The 16,551-nt window shown below is 42.3% G+C and overlaps 1 protein-coding gene across 1 annotated transcript in view; it reads right to left on the reverse strand.

Moving 5' to 3' along the window:
* Window positions 1–956: 956 nt before the first annotated feature.
* Window positions 957–16,551, reverse strand: part of Ybx3 (Y box binding protein 3) — a 35,801-nt gene continuing 20,206 nt past the window's right edge. Inside the window, exons 6-12 of the mRNA XM_013025019.1 lie at window positions 15,353–15,442; window positions 12,895–13,017; window positions 9,197–9,403; window positions 4,639–4,736; window positions 2,371–2,542; window positions 1,756–1,854; window positions 957–1,510 (exon numbers count right to left, since the gene is read on the reverse strand). Of these exons, the coding sequence (XP_012880473.1) occupies window positions 1,789–1,854; window positions 2,371–2,542; window positions 4,639–4,736; window positions 9,197–9,403; window positions 12,895–13,017; window positions 15,353–15,442 (756 nt within the window). The 3' untranslated portion in view covers window positions 957–1,510; window positions 1,756–1,788. The remainder of the gene's footprint in view (window positions 1,511–1,755; window positions 1,855–2,370; window positions 2,543–4,638; window positions 4,737–9,196; window positions 9,404–12,894; window positions 13,018–15,352; window positions 15,443–16,551) is intronic.

The following is a 16,551-nucleotide window of genomic DNA, read 5'->3' on the forward strand; positions in this document are numbered from 1 at the left end:
GCTGGCCACAGGTGAGCAGTGTGACAGCTTCCTAGGTTTCTGAGGACTGTCGGGGTGCACTGACCACAGGTGAGCAGCGTGACGGCCTCCCAGGTTCCCGAAGACTGTCGGGGTGTGCTGGACACAGGTGAGCAGTGTGACAGCTTCCTAGGTTTCTGAGGACTGTCGGGGTGCACTGACCACAGGTGAGCAGCGTGACGGCCTCCCAGGTTCCCGAGGACTGTCGGGGTGTGCTGGACACAGGTGAGCAGTGTGACAGCTTCCTAGGTTTCTGAGGACTGTCGGGGTGCACTGACCACAGGTGAGCAGTGTGAAGGCCTCCCAGGTTCCCGAGGACTGTCGGGGTGTGCTGGTCACAGGTGAGCAGTGTCACAGTCTCCCAGGTTCCCAAGGACTGTTGGGGTGCACTGACCATGGTGAACAGTGTGAGGGCCTCCCAGGTTCCCGAGGACTGTCGGGGTGTGCTGGTCACAGGTGAGCAGTGTGACAGCCTCCCAGGTTCCTGAGGACTGTCGGTGTGTGCTGGACATGGGTGAGCAGTGTGACAGCCTGACCCTAATGGGGGAGGCGGGGAGCCCAGTCTGCAGTGCAGCATCCAGGGTACACACAGGATGGGCAGCATCAGGTTGTGGTGTTTGGGGTGGAGACACAGGAGGTCCTGGAGCCCAGCCCCCCAGGGGTACCTAAAGACAACTACTTGACTCCGTCATCAGCCTGAGGAAACTACTAGTGAGTCGGATAGATACCTCGACTCAAAGGACCTCAAAGAGCCTCAATGAAGATTACCAGACACAAAACAGCAAACAACTCAACTCAGACAAACTGCTAATTCCCAACTGCACATTTCAAAACAAAACCCGCTTACTGTTACCTGGAACCCATATGACTAATCAAGAGAATAGAGTGGGGGAGGGGAACACACGAACGTGGGAACACACACTCAAGGGAGACGCCTGTTCCTTTGAAGGGCAACAATTTTATTTTTGAGGAACTTCTTACTGCACATTTTAAAAGAGAGTCATGTAAGAAATCAAAAATTGTGATCCTCCCCTCATTCTAGAAATAAATAAGGGCATAAAATTTCTTTTTAAATCATGACACTTGGAAGTTTAGCACCAGCATCCAAAATGAACAAAAAAGGAAAAAAAAAAGCATTTACTATATATTTCGGATTTCTTTGGTAGGGGTTCTTCCCATATGGTATTAATATTTCTTCTTTCAATTCATAGTACCAAAACAGTAAAAACCAGGAAAAACTAGAAACCTAGTGGTGGCTGAAACTGGGGAGGGTGCTCTCTTGCGTTCTGTGCGGGTTTTCCTGGACTGCAGATTGCAGGAAAAATTGCTGACATTTTCATTTTGTAGCTGTTAGTTTCACAAAGAATAATAGCAAACATTCTAATGTCCACATCTTGGTTAGTCGTCGACTTTATTGCTTAGCTGTTTCTTTGGTGTTGGTAAGGTCGTAGGTGTGCTTTATTTTTGAATGGTCATTAATTCTTTAGGTCACCTGGGAAAAAATTAAATCAAACTTTTTTAAGAGAGTCTGCCATCATCAATTATGTTCTGCAAGTTCACAACCCAAAATTTACTCGAGGCAATTCCATCAGATAATTAACCACTAAAAATGTCCCCCAGAACCATAATGGATACAAGGGATTTGCATGTGCATGTATGCATCACAAGAACAGCAACTGTGCTACTGTTGACAGGTCAGCAGTACTGAATACATCAAGTGCAGACTTGGGCTCTTACCCTGTGGGTGGTGGAGGGGCCTGGGGAGCGGGGTCACTCAGCACCGCTCTGCTCGGTGGCCAGAGCAGGGTTCTCGGCTGGTGCTTCACCTGCCTTGGTCTAAAACACAGAACCAAACAGTGATTGTGGGAAGTTTACTGAAAGGTATATTTTCATACCTCTGAAGGAAAATGGCCATGCAACATTTTCACTTTTTTTACATGTGTAAGCCACGAAAGAGAACTTCCAAATTACTTGCCAAAGACCACCACCCACCATACAGTCTCCAATGTATACTACTGAAAGTAGTTGAAAACTCAGGCTTGGAGGAAACTCTCTGGAATATTATCCTCACCAAGAGACACCCAAATGTTTAGCTCTGAGTCCCGATTAACATGAATAGTTTTTTCAGGGAATGTCAATTAATGGAATTAAACATTTTAGCTTGCTATAATCAAGCCATTCACTAAATTTTGATCCAAAGAGAAGTGCTAGATTTGCTATGTGTCAGGTTATCGTATGATAAAACCTCTAAAGTGTGCCCTAATAAAGACTGACCAAACCTCAGTCTTCTGATTCGACTGCCTTACTAGTAAAGGCTGACCCAACCTCACCGACCTGATCAGATGGCTTTACCTCTCTGCCATCCTGTGAAGGAGCATTAGGAGGACGCGGGCGACGACGGTAGTTGTAGGGGCGCCGGTATCCATGGCGAGCAGATGGCTGGTTTGGACCACTGGCCGCTTGTTGATTCTCTTTATCTTCAGCCTCTCCAACAACTGGTGCAGGCCGTGGGCGAGGAGGCCCCCTACGGTATGTACACAGAACAAGAACAAATACAAACACAGTGACAGGGTTCTCGAGGCTTGTTGTTAGAGTCAAGTGATCACTACTTACTGAAGGGATTGTTTACAGGGCAGTACTGGGAATGGAAAAAATGGTTTAAATTAAAATTTTTTGTTTAAAACAAAAGCCCAATTTCTCCATCATTTTCTTTTTATTTGCACACATATTTGTATTTGTATACACTGAACATATATTATGACATGACAGGAACTTTGACAGGCAGAAGAGTAAGAAAACAAGATACACAGTATTATCCCAGATCTGTCCCCATGCAGACCAGTGGAGACTAATAGGACTAAACATGGGGAAAAACAAAAGCCTATTTTAGGTGACAAACATCAGGAGTATAGATGACAGAAGAAAAGGGTAGAGGTGATAAACATCAAGTGTAGAGATGACAGACATCAAGGGTAGAGATGACAAATTTCAGAGGTAGAGGTGACAAACATCAGAGGTAAAGGTGACAAACATGGGGTTGCACTAATCTATAACCAGGACAGTGCTACTCTTGTCACAGTGTAAAAAGGTCAGAGGTGACTTCCCAAGGTAAATGGTTAAGCAGTGAGAGCTAAAACCTAGTGACTTATCATCATGAGTGATTGTCTACAAATAGACTGAATCTTTTAAGGAAGAATTATAATCCTTCTCCGTGCATATATTCTTTCAATACATCTAAACAGGGAAATTTCAATGTACAGGTTAGATTGATCTTCTCTCATCTAAAAATCCAATGATTATGTTGAACCAGTAAATATTCCAAAATCTAAAAAACAATGGAATGTTTCATGATTCTGTTCCCAGCATTTCAGTTAGGAAGCTACTGACCGGTAGAATGAAACGTCATTCAGGAAGTTCTACTTCTACTCACCTCAGGGTTAGATGAAAAGACAAAAGCTTACAATATAAAAAAACCGTGAGAGGCGGCACTGGTGGCTCACACCTGTCATTCCAGCCACTCAGGAGCCTAAGATCTGAGGATCTCAGTTCAAAGCCAGCCTGGGCAGGAAAGTCCGTGAGACTCTTATCCCCAATAAACCACTAGAAAACCGGAAGTGGTGCTGTGGGTCAAGTGGTAGAATGCTCACCTTGAGCTGAAGGGCTGAGGGACAGCACCCAGGCCCTGACTTCAAGACCCACGATGGACCAAAAAAAAAAGTCAGAAGGGTCTTTCCAAAACATCAGGCACAAGAAAATGAAAATAACCTGTTGTGATACTGATGCCAATAGTAATTTTAACAGCAAGAGGAACACGTGATGTTTAACATCACTAAAAACATTAAAGTCAAGACCTTAGATGTATTAGCACATTCAGTCCTGCCATTGTAGATTTCTTGATGTCCAATTTCTGGACCTGTTGGCTGCAGCTTCAGTCCACAAACTTTCATGAGAACATACAGTTATTAAACTGCAGACTAGAACTTAAAGAAGACAATGTGATCAAGAGCCTCATTTAATCCATACATTAGAAAACTTCAGTTTAAAAATATTTAGCATCCCAAATACTGACATGCAATTCTTCTTCCATTACTAGCACTACCATTGAACTGCCCACCAATTAACATCAGTTTGTCTCTTTAATAAAAATAAAGCATGATTATAACCCTTGCACTCAGTAGGCTGAAGCAGCATCTCAAGTCTGAAGTCAGTATGGGCAGCATAGCAAGGCCTTGTCTCCAAAAAAGAAAAAAGAAAAAAAGGAAGTGGCACTGTGGCTCAAGTGGTAGAGGGCTACCCTTGAGCTGAAGACCTAAGGGACAGCACCCAGGCCCAGAGTTCAAGCCCCACGACCAACCAAAAAAAAACCTAAAAGAGTTACATATTAATTAACATCACACACAAGTTGCAGAATATAAATAATGGTTTGATAGTCCAGTTGTCAAAAACAAGAAACTGTTACAACAACATCTGACAATACAGAATAGGCAAATATTGAAGGCATGGTCAGAGCAGGCACATCTTCCAATTATATATATAGTAGATCAACAAAACAGACACATATCCATTCTACTATAGCTCAAGGCTTCCATTCCTCATTACCTATGTAGAAAAGTCACATACCTACGGTACCTTGGGCGGTATGTGGGATTTCGATGAACTGGTCCTGGGAGCTGAGCTCCCTCAGGGACTCCATCCTTCATCTCTCCAATCTCACCAGCCTAGATGGGGCAATGAGAGCAGAAGGAAAATGAGGGTCATGGCCTGGTACGTAACAGGGTCAGAGAACACACAGCTGTGGAAATACACACACACACAAACCAGTACTGAGGTTTACACTCAGACCTCAAGCTTGTTAGGCAGATGTTCTACCACTACAGTTTCATGTTTTAGTACAGGCTAGCCTGGACAATAATGTTCCTACCTACCTGACAAATGTATGCCCCTAGACCCAGCTATTGACTGAAATGTGTTTTGTTTTTTGTTTTTATTTTGCCTGACCCCTTTAATTACAATACTTTGGATCTCAGACTCCCAAGTATCTGAGATTACAGATACAAGTCACCATGCCTGGCCTCTAGAACTGCTTTTTTCTGTTTAATTTTTTTGATGCCAGTACTGAGGCTTGCACTCAAGGCCTCGGTGCTCTTGCTTAGCTTTTCATTCGAGGTTGGTGCTCTACCACTTGTACCACACATCTCCATTTCCAGGCTGTTCCTGATTACTTGGAAAAAAGTTTCACAAACTTTCCTATCTGGGCTAGCATCAAACTCCGATCCTCAGAACTCAGCCTCCTGAGTAGCTACAATTATAGTAGGCTTGAGCCACCAGAGACCAAACTCCTTTTTGCAAAGTAAAATAGTGCTCCACTATAAGTTGAACTCTTTCAGTTATAACAGTGAACTAGTGAGTTGATAGATGTTTATAAATGACAGGAAAGGGAAGAAGAGAATTCAGTCTTTCACCTTTTCCCCAGAGCACAACATGTTACAACATTTTAAAAGCCAACATTTTCTCCTCTTGGAAGACAATCTATTTCATACAAAAGAATGCAGTACGTGTGACCACTGGGACATTTTCAACACATTCCAACACAACAACTTTACAACCTGACTCCACCTTCACCCCGCTAAGTGCTCACCAGCACTTATCCAAATCTGAACCACGGGTTGGTGATGTAACTCAGGGGCAGACTGCATGTCAGCATGCCAGGCCCTAGAAAGAACTAAAAATAAGCCCACCACTAACACCTGAGAGACATCACAGTATAAATATATCCCAACCTCTTTCTTGAAAATAAATCATTAAATTCTTCCCAATGAAGGATTTCATTACAATTTTGTATTTCAGTAAGAAAAGAGTCAGAAGACAATCAGAAGAGAGAGTCATGAAGACAATCAAAAGAGTCATGAAGACAATCCATCAAGCTTATCAACCTACCTGATTGTCTATTTACTTTCTAATCTCTTCTCAGCTCATGCTCATAACCAAAAATGTTTCTGTTCTTTCTTGCTACCTACTCCCCATTCTAACCCAGTTTGTCCGCTCCTTCTCTCTTTCACTATACATCTTAGCTTGTTTATTCCATCTCTCTATCAAGACCTGTAAACACGACCAGAGAGCATCCACAGTTTTCTCTACTTAGAAAAACTTACAGAAAAGTTGTAGACACAGAGTCCAACGCTCAGACTACACTGCCTATACAGTGTTCCACAATTTGGGTCATTTGGTGGATTTCTAGTGAGTTCATTTGGTTCATTCATCTTCAACAGAGAAAGCCATTTTCATCACATCACAAGGAAACCCTCTCAATCTTTGTCTATGCATTCCCTCCCACTTTTGTCCTCACCACACCACTAACCTCCTAGATCAAACCTAATAACCACTCCTCAGCTTCATTTCCTCTGGCGACTGGCAGCACTGGACAGAACTCCTTCCTGAAATACATCCTCCCAGCCTGTCCTGTTTCAGTCTCCTGCTGGCACCTGTTTTCTCAGTCTTTAAAACGTTTATGTCCCAGAAGTGAGTTCTATAATTTTATTTTTACTTACACTCATTCAACTGGCAGTTTACCTCACCCCACCCTATGGCTTTCAGGAGGGTGTCTTATACATACAAGGTTGTACTGCAGCTCCAAGCCTCGTCTTCAACCTTCCTGCAAGATGGTACTTAAAAAACCTGCACCTCTGCACCTTTCTGTCTCTTCTCAGTTTCACTTAAATGAACCGTATCTTGCTACTTCATCTCACAACTTTTTACCTCTGCTTTGTTTGTTTTGGCTACTTTTTAATACAGGAAAATACACACAACTCAAAAAATTGTTTTCCAAACCCTATCTTTCATTGTTGTGCTCATAGTTTTTTAAGCCAGCAACCACAAATGTGTTGCTTACTCCATACACCACATATTCAGAGCTGTTACTTCTGTGTTTAAAATCTCTTCCTGTCCTGACTGCTGGCTCTCACCTCCCGCTGCTGGCACAAGCCAGGGATGATCATCTGCCCACTGGAAGTGGCCTGAGGCATCTCTCCCCACCCTACTGTTGTCCCTGAGACAGTGACCTTCTAAATGTGTTCCCTCCAATCACACCTAGAGCAAAACTAAGGTCTTCCCTACTTTCACAAGCATTCATGACCCCTCCATCCTACCCCCAACCCCCGCCCAGGTACACCTTCAGACCCTTCCAACCTCTGCTACACGGAGAGAAAAGGATAAACAATATAAATCACATTCTGCCACTTTTTGTCCATTTTCATGTAGGCAAAAGTTACTTTAAAAAAAAATATATGGGGGCTGGGAAGGTGGCTCAGTGGTAGAGCGCTTGCCTTGCATGCCAGAGGCCCTGGGTTCGATTCCTCAGCACCACATAAGCAAAAAGAAAAAAGCCGGAAGTGGCGCTGTGGCTCAAGTGGTAGGGCACTAGCCTTGAGCTGAAGAGCTGAGGGACAGTGCTCAAGCCCAGAGTTCAGGCTCCACAACCGGACCAAAAAAAAAAAAAAAAAAAATGGAAATCACTGCTAATTTCAAAGGCTGTAGAAAGAATGGAGTAACATTAATTTCAGACATCTGCCACTTGGTGTTAAACATTGTTGCGCTATTAAATAATTCTCTTCCCAAAGATTATAAATGATTGCTAGCAGCTCAGTAGTAGCTACACACACACACATTTAACAATGAAAATCATTCTGTCCTAGACATATCTTGCTACTTTGTCTTCAAGAACAATACACTACCACTGGCCTCACAGTAGAACACAGAAGCAAATATAACTTTCCTACTTTACCTTAATAGCTTTTACCCTTCATAGAGTCTACATACACTTTTCAAAGACAACACACTGGACCTTAAAGCTACCTTATTATAAGGAAGACACTTTTAAGAAATTTTAACATTTGCTTTAAAGGAGATTTTAAATCAGTAGATACATAAAAATATGACAGTGTGTTTTAGAAAATTCTAAGGGAAAGTTGAAGCAATCTGCAATCAGTTTTTTAATTTCTAACACTGAATAGGGCAAAGGTCAGCCTGAATTTAAAAAAAAAAACAACAGCACATGCAGTTATGTGAATAGAACACACATGTTCAAAATTATTTTTAGTTTTAGTTTCTGCACATGATACACCACACAGCACCATGACCTGAAACTCCTAAGGTGAAATACACTCTTCTCAGAAAATAGAACATATAAAAAATTAAATCCTGAGAGTGATTATCAAAGAAAGGCAATATGAAGGCATTAAACATAAATGTGCATTACAATCCCACAACTTTTTCACGTCCAGACTTCCTTCCAAGTGTTCCATACCCAATGGCTCCATATGTGTGAACTCAACTTGCTATTCTTAGTACATTTGTCAGGGGCAGCTGTTGTGTCCAAGGAGAAAACAAGAAGCAATGCCGAAAGAACACAGCCATGCATGATGGGACAGGAGAAGTGTCACAAACAACAGGCTGGACATAACGCTCAGTTGCCACATTACATGGGGTGGGGCAGGTGGTAGAAGGGACACAGAGGAGGAGGATAAAACCTGTGGCTACTGTAGATAGTGGACGCCTTCCTCACTTTCCAAGTTAACTGCAAACTAAAAAGTTGGTACAAGGCTCATTAATAACAGAATAAACTCACAAAAGCTCTACTAGTAATATTTTCCCATGCATGAGGTTCAACAACCATCTACATTCTCTGTAGTTTTCCTGAAGTCAGCACCCTCATCTAATTTGGTACTTTAAACGTATTTTCTATGTTGCAGGCATTTTGTTGTTATACTCTTTTTATTTAACTTGAAAGTCCTCACCCTTTGGTAGAGGCATTAAATACCTATATTCATCTCACAAAACTTCATAGATAACTCGCAGAGATGAGATTCAAGTCCAGATCTTATCCACATTTTTACACATACCACCTGCCTCCATTTTTCTTACTGTTCTATAAAATTCGGTCCCCTCCTATCATGGGTATGACCATGTGCTGGTGCTTCTACAAACGTTTCTAGAATGATTTCTCTGGAAAGACCGACTGAAGGCCTTGCTTCCGCTTCTGCAGCATGGACAAGCCGCAAGCCAGGTGTTATTTCCAGCCGCTGGAGTTGGAGGAGGAGGAAGAGAAGGAGGAGGAGATGGAGGAGGAGATGGAGGAGGAGGAGGCAGAGAAGGATGGAAGTCCTGGTGCATTCTGCATTACCTGCATTCTGTTGGGATGGGGAAAGACCCGCGAGCGCCGGTCAAAGGCCTGTCCCACGTGGTATGGCGGGAACCGCCGCTGCCGGTACTGGGGGCGGTACTGGGGGCGGCGCAGCTGACTCCGCGCCCCTGGGAACTGCCCTTCGGTGGCTGGGGGCTCAAATCCTTCACTGCTGCCGCTCCCTTCCTCCTCCTCCTCCCCAGCGTACTAGCGAAGCAAACAAACAGAGATTCAGAGAAAGTTTCAGCAAGGACAGAACCAAAGAAAACCACTTAGGAGGAAAGTCGCCAAAAGAAAACCAAAATAAAAAAAAAAACAAAAAAACTTCCCAGAACAATCAGTTATTTACAGACAAAATGCATTTACCCCAGATTACCTGAGATAAAGTACACTGTGATTACATTAGATCTATGCAGATAAAATACCAAGAAGCAGAAAAGCAAGCGCAATCTACCTATTAACAGATTTAAGTCTCATCTAATTAGAACTAGCAATATGACTTGACTAACCCAAGGGAGAACTAACTACACGACTTATATTTTCCTCCAATGGGTCTCCCAGCCTTTGCCCATTGAGACAAAGCCAGGACACTACCAAGAAAAGGATGTACTTCATGACATTATGAGCATAAGGGAGCCTAAATGGTTTCTGCCTGTAGCACTTCTCAAGTGCAACTGAGTCTCCAGGGCCACCACAAAGTCAGTTGTCTCAGGATGCTGCTGAGTGGTGTTTGCCTTCTTCCTCATCATCCCTGGGGAGCGTGAGGTCTGGGGACAATGACACATGGTCTACACGCAAAACTGTAAGACAATCCAGCCACCGTCAATGAAACCACACACCAGAATCAAAGAAGAATCCAGCCATCGCCTATGAAAAACCATGTACCAGAGAATCCAGTCATCGCCTGTGAAACCATGTACCAGAACCAGAGGAGATCCAGCCATCATCTATGAAACTACACATTGGAGAATCCAGCCATCGCCTGTGAAACCACGCACCAGAACCAGAGGAGATCCAAGCCATCTCCTGTGATACCACACTTCAGAGAATCCAGCCATCATCTATGAAACCATGACACACCAGAGAAATCTATGAAAGTATAATGCAATGCCACTCTTCTCACTCAAGGTAAAAATCTTGATGTTATTTAAATTAACAAATAATGAGCTAATTTCTCATACAATATTAAGTATTAACATACATAAATAAAAATTCTAGATCCGCAGTAGCATCTACACAGGTAAATGAGGCCAAAACCAAAAACTTAAGAGAATCACTAACTTACTTCATGATTCTTTATGTTTAAAAATAAAGTTTTGATTGGGCTTTAGCAGTAATAAGTCCTAATGTTAACCATTTCTAACAAGAGACCATACTAACAATGAAAATTAATGGCACATTTTCTATAATTTCCTACTACTTCACATACTGTCATTTTATATTTTAACAAATGTGGCCACCAACCACCACTCAAGGGCTTTGTGATTTGAAAACCCACTTCATAGAGGGATAAGTAAACAGTACTATTATTTATGAAAACTTAAGTTTTCAATGAATACATTAGAAACTACCAAAAGCCCCTATGGACTCATTTCTCATGGGGAATAACAAACCCACATGCAAAACTATACTCTCACCAGGTGCTGGTGGCTCACACCTGTCATCCTAGCTACTCAGGAGGCTGAGATCTGAGGATCACAGTTGAAAGCCAGCCGGGGCAGGAAAGTCTGTGAGATTCTTATCTCCAATGGACCATTAGAAAACCAGAAGTGGCGCTGTGGCTCAAATGGTAGAGCACTCGCCTTGAGCTCAGGGACAGTGCCTAGGCACAGAGTTCAAGTCCTACTACTGACAAAAAAGCAAACAAAAAAACTACATTCCCCAGTAGAAACAGACTCACCTATAGGCTCAACTATTCAAATTTCAGAAAAATCAAGCTATTCTACTCTATGTAAAATAAGGATCAACAATCAATTCATAATTACAAAAAATGTATTTCTACAGGAAATATTCATCACAATATTAACTCTAAGAATAAGCATTTTGAAGGAATGCCTCTATCTTTTCAGTTTTATACAGCCAAAGCCTTCATGAAAAACTCTAAGACAATTATAATGGCAGCACTGGTGGTGCATGTACTTGTGAGACACTGTAAGCTACTGGAAACAGGAGAAGACATCTACTGATGTACACTTCCAGACTTGTGCCATTTTTTCCTTAAGTCCTGTTTCCGTTTCTGGAGGAAAACATCTCCTAGAAAAATTCAAAGATTTTTCTATCACTTTTACTTCTGAATTGGCCAAGAATTCAAACTGATCACAGCTAGATCTCTGAGAATGAGTATGAACCTAAAAGTTAATGAAATGACAATGAAATTTATTAAATAAGATAATGTAGTAAATTGCGATAGTAGCTCATTCCTAATCCCTACCCCTCATGGCTTATTAATTAAAAAAACAAATATGGCAATTAAAACAAGAGTGAGAAAAATACAGAAGCAGATGAGATGCACTAAGAAATATGATGGACAGGATGTAAAGATGAGTGAATAAAGAGGAAAACATCTTAGTAAGGAGAAAGAGATATGTTATCAAAACAGAGACCACTGGAAGGAATGACTACAGGTATTTCATTCCACTAAGATGTGGAGTCTCAAGTTTTTCTTTGCATGTCAGTTATCTGTGCTCTCAAAACTCTATGGTGTCATATTGTATGGCATTGGTCCCTACTTCTATTTGCAAAAGCCTTTAGATTTCTTTAAACGGAGTCTCCTAAGTTCTAACTAGATGGGTTTCTACAATTCTCTTTCTTTGATCTGTGACCAATCTAAAGAACAAAAGATCTCTAACTTATTTGCTGCTTCTTTATTTAGAAATAACAGCAAAATGTTATGCTACATAAAACAGCTACATTATTTTTTTATTTTTTTTGTTGGTAGTGGGGCTTGAACTCTGGGCCTGGGCACTGTACCTCAGCTCTTCAGCTCAAGGAGAGTGCTCTACAGCTTAAGCCACGGTGCCACTTCCAATTTTCTAGTGGTTTATTGGAGATAAGAGTCTCACGGACTTTTCCTGCCCGGGCTGGCTTTGAACCTCGATCCTCAGATCTCAGCCTCCTGAGTAGCTAGGATTACAGGCGTGAGCCACCGGCGCCCAGCTATTTACTACTTTTGTGACTGGGAGCTGTACTGCCTGTTCTCAAGCTTTATCCTTATTTTTTTTGTCACCAAAGAATGATTTTCTTAGGTCAGCTGTATCAGTAATAACAACAAAAAAACCAAAAACCTGACTTAACCTAACAGGGAGAACCCGAATCCCCTCTGCCAGTGAGTGCCACAGGGCCACATTCTGGCCAAACAAAAGTATCAAGAAAAGGAAAAGCTTTGGAAAATCTTGGCACTGCCTACCTGGAATCTCCTCATTACAAGGTAATTACACTTCTGTGACTTGCAGAAAGGGCATTCAACGGATACAACTTGACTGGCAAGTTTCCAATGAGACTGATAGCTATGGATAAATTCTGGCACTAAATGTTGCCTGACCCACACCCCACAAAAAAAGAAAAATCTCTTATCCTGTCGTCAGACTGGGTATCTCTAGGTATGCTTATGTCTCTGATCCTATTAAGACTTGCATTTAATATTTAATATTAACCAAGAGAAAACTTTCAATAACTGGTCAGGCACAAAGACAACCTACGTTACGGGGAGGACCACGGCGTCTGCCATAGTAGCCACGTCTGTAACGGCGCCGATCAGCAGCGTAGCGACTCCCTTCCACTGGAACTCCATCTGGGCCAGTCACATTGGCTGCTTCAGCACCCTGAGAAAGAAAACAAACACAGAACCTCCACATTGTAAAGAAATCAAACTAACTTCCCTCCAAAAGAGCTACAATGTGACTCCTTCCTATTGTCATCTCAAATATAGGTTCAATTTTACCTACATGCTGAAGGTGCTTGATGTCATGACTTACAGGTACACAGCTGGCTAAATTAAGCCTGCTTGCATGGGTGACCTAGTTCAAGAACAGCAAGTAGTAAAGAAAACACAACTGCGTAAGTAGAAGCAATGTAAGACCTAGGAGAATGTTCCTTGATGGGACAGAACCAAGGGTGACGTCAGTCTTCATAGAATATGCTGATATCTGTGCTGCCTAGGTACCCGCCATGAGTCCCTATGGTGCCCAGCTCTATGTCAGAGGGGGGAGGGCAGCCTCCCCTCCCATGTCAGAGGAGGAAACCTCTCTCATCTTGGCAGTGGCAGCAAAGAGTCCTTAATTTAAAAACACAAGGTCTACTTTGCAATCCATCTTTAGACCTTCCTATTATTATTGATACATACTTAGGAACCCTTGTACAGGGACAAATAAGTAATGTTTCAGTGATATTATTAACTGTGACAGGGAATTCATAAAGAATATGGATCAACTTGTAAAAGTTTGAATTCTGAAAACAAGCAAAAGTAAAAACAACCTGGAAAAAATATTTTAAGAGCTGGATGGGTTACCACAGATTACTGCACCACAAATTTGCTGGAAAGTGATGTGAAATTCCAAGGAATTTAACAGATACTCTGTCAATCATACTGGAAAGGCAACCACTTAAATTTCAAAGTACATTAAAAATAAATAAAGCAATTTTGTCTTACAAGAGTTTGTGAACCATAGGAATCAGGACTGTGGAACAGTGTGAAGGGCCAGGGAGAGAAGATGGGGGTGAAGTCACTCGATCCAATTAGTTGAGAATCTAAGCTCCTGCCATGGCACTTGTAGCATGGGCTGAATCAAAGTTGCAAGTTTATTTAGATATATTCCATTTCTAAAAACAGGCCCAAGATAGAAAGCAATGGTCAAATATGAATCCTCTTCTACTGAAATTGTCTTTATTATTTGTAAGCAGAAATGCTTACAACCTTTATATATGGTTGGTAGCGGGCCAAGATCTAGCATTTATTAGTGAATATAGTTAAGGGGAGAACAGCACAGTGGCCGCATTACAGGGCACAGGGCTGATGCATGTCGAGGGGAACATAACTGGGGAGGCATCTGAACACATAGGGATCAGGGAGTGTCCTTTCTACTCATTGAGATATGCACTTGAGGTGGCCGGAGGGGCTGAACTTGGCTCCAGTCACATATGTCTGGTTCTGCAGCTTGGTACAGAGGCTCAAGCGGACCTGGCCAAGGTGAACCTTGGCCACAGAGCCCTGGGGCTTCCCAAAGGCACCCTCAATTCCTGTCTGGAGTGTAGAATGCAACATATGAGTTCAGTTCAGAGGCACCTTGTGTCCCTTAGGACAAGCTACATAAGTAACAGGATCTATGCACTGCCCAGGAAAGCTGTTGCTTATAGCCACTACAAACCACACCCCCATGAGCAGAGGAACTCAGTTAGCTTAAGTGGCCACAAACAGAAAATCTTGTGCTTTATTGTTCTTGGGTTTGTGTTTTGTTTGTTTGTTTGTTTGTGAGTCCGTCTTGCTGTGTAGCCCAGGACAGCCTTGCACTCCAAATCCTGTTTCAGCCTCCCAAATGCTGGGAGAACATGAACCACAATGCCCAGCAGGAAGCATTCTTATGAAAAGAAATCTGTTGGCACCTGGCATGGCGGTACAGCCCTCCATCTCAGGTACTAGGAAGGCTCAAGCAGGAGGAGCCTTAAAAAACCAAGAAGGGAGGGAAAGAGAAGGGGAGGGGGAAATGAAAAAGGAAAGGAAAGAGGAAGAAATAAAAAAAAAAAAATATTTTGTCCCAAAACAGCTTTAATGCATTTTTAATGCCAGAAAACACTAGCATTTTTCTTCAGTAATGAAGTTATTTTATGAAATGAGAAGTTAAAAGCATTTTGGGCTGGGGTGTGCCTCAAAATGATAGGACACCTATCCACCATTATGAGGCCTTGAGTGAAAATCCCAGTTCCATCAAAAAAAGTTTTAATATACTGAAGATGTTTAGTATAGCACTCAATAATCAAAACTATTTCTGCTGAGCAAGAGCAATAGGCCCCGAGTTCAAGCTCCAACAACCTCACCAAAACAAAGATAAATACAAAATCACTTTCTCCTTTCCTAAAAAAAAATCCTAAAATACAGGTAATTCAAAGGAGCTAAAAATCGTTGACTATGCAAAAAACTGTTACATCGTGGTTACTGCTCACCTTTTCTCCTTCAACCACATCAAACTCAACTGTCTCTCCATCCCCTACACTGCGCAGGTATTTCCGTGGATTATTCTTCTTGATGGCTGTCTGTTAAGAAAGAAAACAAAAGATTCTATTTCAGCGTATTGCAATGACACTGCACAACACTATCAAAACAATTTTATCACTTTCAAGTTTACTTGATCTCCAAATAAACTATAAAACCATTTATTTTATAAATTCTTTGGAAGTCATCAGTTTTTCTTGTCTACAAAACATCTTCACCTAAAATGTATGCTTGTGTTTCTGTGTAATATGTGAAGTTATTTTTCAGCCTTGCTGAGGAGGTACAGTGCTACTTGTGGGTTTTTGGTGGTTAACTGAAGAGTCTCACAGGCTTTCTGCCCGGACTGGCTTTGAACCTCAGGCTTCACATCTCAGCCTCCTAAGTAGACAGGACCAGGCATACTTTCACAATTTTCAATCAAAGAAAAGGGCAAATCATTGTTGCAACAAACTTCTGTATCTTTGGCTGATGCCCTAAACAGTTAAAGGGGCTGAGCTCCCATGAAATTAGGTCAACCTCACTTTTAGAGAGGGATTAGGTGTGTGTAATCCAGCCCTTCCCCTTCTGTGAGTAGGAGGGGTAAGGGAAAAAAACACAGTGAGTCAATAAGGCAGAGACCTCACCCACACCACAGAGGAAAAAGGCAGCTTAGGACAGGATACATGCGCAGGCACAGCCCTTGCCGCCATTCCAAAGCCAGCCCCACCCTGCAGGCTGAGTCCCTTTTCCTGTTAAACTGGGCAGACTTCAACACACTGAGGTGACTCACCACACCTCCTCACAGGGCCAGAACCAGGTCACAGGCTCCGGCAAGCTGTGATGCCAATGCTGGCCACAGCAGAGAAGCTCCCTAACACCTACCAGTCTACAGCTACAGCACACAACACTTTTCAGTCTGTCAAGACTTTAAAAGTATCTGATCTTATGAAAAAGAAATCAACTACAATCATCAAGGTACAGTATCAATGCATCTGCTCAAGAATAAATATAGAAATCAGAGGGCTTTTTGGACACCACTATCTCCAACTGTCAAATTCTTTTTTTGGAGGGGGGAGTCTGGTCGTGGGGCCTGAACTCTGGGCCTGGGCGCTGTCCCTCAGCTCTTCAGCTCAAGGCTAGCGCTCTACCACTTGAGCCACAGCGCCACTTC

Source organism: Dipodomys ordii, unplaced genomic scaffold, assembly GCF_000151885.1.
Source record: "Dipodomys ordii isolate 6190 unplaced genomic scaffold, Dord_2.0 Scaffold81, whole genome shotgun sequence".
NCBI lineage: Eukaryota > Metazoa > Chordata > Mammalia > Rodentia > Heteromyidae > Dipodomys > Dipodomys ordii.